Source organism: Antrostomus carolinensis, unplaced genomic scaffold, assembly GCF_000700745.2.
Source record: "Antrostomus carolinensis isolate BGI_N321 unplaced genomic scaffold, ASM70074v2 scaffold24800, whole genome shotgun sequence".
Lineage (NCBI taxonomy): Eukaryota > Metazoa > Chordata > Aves > Caprimulgiformes > Caprimulgidae > Antrostomus > Antrostomus carolinensis.
In genome coordinates this window covers 25,897-30,777 of record NW_010288066.1, presented here as the reverse complement: position 1 = coordinate 30,777, position 4,881 = coordinate 25,897, and the positions used below count along the sequence as shown (strand labels likewise).

General features: G+C 45.8%; 1 protein-coding gene across 1 annotated transcript in view; it reads left to right on the top strand.

Annotated features, from left to right (window-relative positions):
• Window positions 1-4,642, top strand: part of DLL1 (delta like canonical Notch ligand 1) — a gene marked incomplete at its 5' end in the record, with an annotated part of 7,197 nt that extends 2,555 nt beyond the window's left edge. The window contains 7 exons of the mRNA XM_029084358.1: window positions 485-545; window positions 1,044-1,174; window positions 1,313-1,482; window positions 1,613-1,829; window positions 2,545-3,388; window positions 3,458-3,572; window positions 3,964-4,642. Of these exons, the coding sequence (XP_028940191.1) occupies window positions 485-545; window positions 1,044-1,174; window positions 1,313-1,482; window positions 1,613-1,829; window positions 2,545-3,388; window positions 3,458-3,572; window positions 3,964-3,969 (1,544 nt within the window). The remainder of the gene's footprint in view (window positions 1-484; window positions 546-1,043; window positions 1,175-1,312; window positions 1,483-1,612; window positions 1,830-2,544; window positions 3,389-3,457; window positions 3,573-3,963) is intronic.
• Between the last annotated feature and the right edge of the window lie 239 nt (window positions 4,643-4,881).

Below are 4,881 nucleotides of genomic sequence, written 5' to 3'. Positions count from 1 at the left end.
TGGCTCCGGGGCCGGGGTATTGTTGCAGTGGGGCAGCTGCTGGGAGAGAATAGACAATAGAGCAGCTGTCTTGCACTGGCACCCTGCACACCAGCTGTCCACTCTTATCTGCACACACACTTTCGGGGGATATTAAGAGGTGGAGCTGTGTGCATAGAATTGGAAAAAAGGACTTCTGACCCTCACTGGGGAGGGAAGGGGGGTGAGGGGCTGTGGGGAAGGGAGCAATTGTGAGCCCTCTTTTGTCTGTGTGCAACTGTATTAAGAAGAATGCTCATCCCCGGCGATAAGTAAAGTTCCCAGTTACGGGGCGAGATCAATACTCCTGCAGACTCCAGAGATTAACTCAGCTGCGCTTAACTGCCCTGACCTAGTAAAAGGGGTTTGCTCCCCACCCGCAAGGTGCTCTCAGGATCGGACTTGTGAAAGGTGGGAGGTGTTCAGCCTCGGTGCTCATGTCTCTCCCTGCTTGGTTTGTTTACAGCGATTTGTTTGCCTGGATGCGATGAACAACACGGCTTTTGCGACAAACCTGGGGAATGCAAGTAAGTTTTCCACCCCCCTCCTGCTCCCTTCTTTGTCTTTAACGTTGATGCTCTAGAGTTAAGTAAGGCATTGCTCATCTGAAGGGTCCGTTTAAATGCCTTTCTTCATATTAGATGGTAATTTGAGAAATCCAGGTGATGCCGGATCAAAGTATTAATCTACAAGTCAAACATCAGTGCCATTAATATTAACCTAATGAGTTTACAGTGCTGTGTGTAAGGTTTAGCTGTTTGTTATTAGAGTAAACACATTAACTACCTGGAACCATGGCTCTGTCTAAGGAAGTGGAAGAAATAGCTGGGACTGATGAAAGCTGATGCTGCAGTTGGACTCGGTGACTTTCTCACATGAAGGATCACTGAGGGCTTTTAGGAAACTTGATCTCTGGCATCAGTGTGTTTGCAGAGTTTGTGATAGAGTTTCCAACTGTGAGAAGTCTAAATCTGACGAGACTTTGTTGGTTTTTTTTGTTTTGTTTTGTTTTGTTTTTTTTCCAGATGCAGAGTGGGTTGGCAGGGGCGATATTGTGATGAGTGCATCCGATACCCTGGCTGCCTTCATGGTACCTGTCAGCAGCCGTGGCAGTGCAACTGCCAGGAAGGCTGGGGTGGCCTTTTCTGTAACCAGGGTGAGTTCTCAGTCCTTGCCTGAGCATCTGTTTTAAAACACAGAAAGCAATGGCCATTTCCAGCTCACCCACCCTGTGCTCGCCTTGCAAAGTGGCAAGTATCTTGACTGCCCTCTTTTAAAAAAAAATCTTTTACAGACCTGAACTACTGCACCCACCACAAGCCCTGCAAGAACGGTGCCACGTGCACCAACACTGGTCAGGGGAGCTACACTTGTTCTTGCCGACCTGGGTACACAGGCTCCAACTGTGAGATTGAAATCAATGAATGTGACGCCAACCCTTGCAAGAATGGTGGAAGCTGCACTGTAAGTCTGAGTTGCTTGTGTCATCTGAAACTCCAAGGGAGGAGTTTCACTGATTTTCAAAATCTGTTTTTTGATTTCAAAGTGACTTCCCGTAAATATTTTGACCATTTCTCATTTTTTTTCCCTCCAGGATCTTGAGAACAGCTATTCCTGTACTTGCCCCCCGGGCTTCTATGGTAAAAACTGTGAGCTGAGCGCAATGACTTGTGCTGATGGACCATGCTTCAATGGTGGGCGATGCACCGACAACCCCAATGGGGGATACAGCTGCCGCTGCCCACTGGGTTATTCTGGGTTCAACTGTGAAAAGAAAATTGATTACTGCAGTTCCAGCCCTTGTGCTAATGGTAAGGCCAAACATGCTACTGTGAGCTTCTAAAAGCAGACCATCTAGTTACTTTGGCTTCTGGTCTGGAGTTCATAGCAAGGCCCACTGATCAGTCATGGTCCATGTCATATCAATAGTTGACGTGATGGAGTAACTGTACTGAAAAAGTAATGATGTGGTTTGGGCCACTGCTGCAGGTTGCATTTTCTGAAGGGGTGACTGGGCCAGGTACCTTGGCCTGAAGCTTCATGCATAAAAATGTGGAGGGTTGTACTTGCAAATGTTTTGCAAAGGCTCTTTGAGGTCTGTGGATGCAAAATGCCATACAAGTGCTAAATATTATTACTTGTAATCTAGTAACAGTAATCTTCCTGTTTTGATTAAACTAGTGAAGACTTTCTTTACTGCAGTCCTCATTCATTGCCACTCAAACTGTGTAACATGAGATTGTGGTGTTAACCTGATCTGGATTGTCTTTGTTGTCCAAGCTGAGTGAAATGTTAGGAAGGGAATATGATGGAGAATGAAAAATAGATCAGATTAACAAATATCTTCCTTAAAAAAAACCCCTTGCTTTTTTTGATGGATCAGACTTGGCAAAGGTTGAGCTAATCTCTCAAAAAGAAAGCTTTTCCCAGCTGCCGGTTGTGACAGTCACCCTGAGAGCAGCAGGTGGGAGGCTTTTGGGACTGGCTGCCCACCACTCAGCGCTCGTCCCCCTTGATGTCTTGCAGGAGCCCAGTGCGTCGATCTGGGGAACTCCTACATATGTCAGTGCCAGGCTGGCTTCACTGGGAGGCACTGTGATGACAACGTGGACGACTGCGCCTCCTTTCCCTGTGTCAACGGAGCGACCTGCCAGGATGGAGTCAATGACTATTCCTGCACCTGCCCCCCAGGTTACAACGGGAAGAACTGCAGCACCCCAGTGAGCAGATGCGAACACAGCCCCTGCCACAACGGGGCCACCTGCCACGAGAGAAACAACCGCTATGTCTGTGAGTGCGCTCGGGGCTACGGTGGCCTCAACTGCCAATTTTTGCTCCCCGAGCCACCTCAGGGACCGGTCATTGTCGACTTCACCGAGAAGTACACGGAAGGCCAGAATGCCCAGTTTCCCTGGATCGCCGTCTGTGCTGGGATTATTCTGGTCCTCATGCTGCTGCTGGGGTGCGCTGCTGTGGTTGTCTGCGTCAGGCTCAGAGTGCAGAAGAGGCACCACCAGCCTGATGCTTGCAGGAGCGAGACTGAGACCATGAACAACCTGGCCAACTGCCAGCGCGAGAAGGACATTTCCATAAGTGTCATTGGTGCCACTCAGATTAAAAATACAAATAAGAAAGTAGACTTTCACAGCGATAACTCTGACAAAAATGGCTACAAAGTCAGATACCCATCAGTGGATTACAATTTGGTGCATGAACTCAAGAACGAGGACTCTGTTAAAGAGGAGCACAGCAAATGTGAAGCCAAGTGTGAAACGTATGATTCAGAGGCAGAGGAGAAAAGTGCAGTACAACTAAAGAGGTATCTCTCACATCTGAGGGGGGGGGGGGGCAGCTTGGCTCTGAAGGGGGTGTGTGTGTCTCATAGGTAGCGTTGAGCAACAGCCATCTGACCTGTGTTGTCTCTTTTTATCTTCAATAGTGATACTTCTGAAAGGAAACGACCAGATTCCGTATATTCCACTTCAAAGGACACAAAGTACCAGTCGGTGTATGTCATATCAGAAGAGAAAGACGAGTGCATCATAGCAACTGAGGTTAGTATACTGCCTGGCAGCTGGAACAGCAGAGTAGTCTCGGTGTGCGACCCTCATCTAACACGTGTCGGGGCAGCTAACGTCTTTTCCATGGGGCCACAACGATTTGTACGTGTTGAAATCTAGCTAGCTCAAGTTTGTCGTGCTGTGTATGTTGTAAAGACAAGCTAAGTGACTTGCTGCTGTGGATGTTATGGTACAACGACTTCTGCAGACAAGGGTACAATAACGGTGTGGTTGTGTTTTGCTGACCTGCCCCTTAGTGTGCTTCATGCCGAGTCCCTTCTTGCCCGGCGTAAAGACAGAGAGTCCCAACCCTCTGCAGCCTTACAGCCCTCTTCTTACTTTCCATTAGCCTCTTCTGATCTCTGCTCGTGTTTTCTCTCACCAGGTGTAAACCAGAGGCGATATGGCAAAGTGGTTGTTCAGAACAATTTCAGAGGAGACGTGCCCCGATGAATGCTGCTGAAAAGAGGAATGGGAGATAGATTCCTTCACTGACTGCTGCTGAGAAACTAAATTCAGGCTTGAGCTGGTTCTCTACTGAAGTTAGCAAAGTGACTGCAAAATAAAGAAACAAGATGGACACCAGGCAAGGGTCTGTGTTCAAGGATTACTGTTGCACTGCCTTTTATGAATTTTATCATTGCACTATGGTCAGTTGCTTTTCTATATATATTTAAATGAATGGACTTAATTACTACATAAGAAGCATGCACTGCCTGAAGTGTATATTTTGGATTCTTATGAGCCAGTCTTTTCTTGAATTAGAGACACAAACACTGCCTTTATTGTCTTTTTTGATACTAAAATGTGTTTTTACTAGATGAGAAAAGTGTGTTATTTTTTTGAATCTGTAAAAATATTTTCATGATAATTGTAAAGTTTGAGTATTTTGTGATGTTCATTTTTTTATAATTTAAATTTTTTGGTAAATATGTACAAAGGCACTTCGGGTCTATGTGACTATATTTTTTTGTATATAAATGTATTTATGGAATATTGTGCAAATGTTATTTGAGTTTTTTTTACCATTTTGTTAATGAAGAAATTCATTTTTAAAATATTTTTCCAAAATAAATATTATTAATGATAACCAGAGTGCTATGTTCATTCCATAACTGATGATGACCTGACTGAACCTTGCAGCCAGGCATCTGACAGGCTTCTATGGACTCATGTGTGGATGGAGTAGGAGCGAGACCTGTCACAAAGGCTGGGGAACAACTTGTTCTGTGTAGACCCTTGCTCTTTTCCCTCCTAACCTTCTGAACTGTTGACCCCACGGTTGTGGTCTCTCTTACCCCAA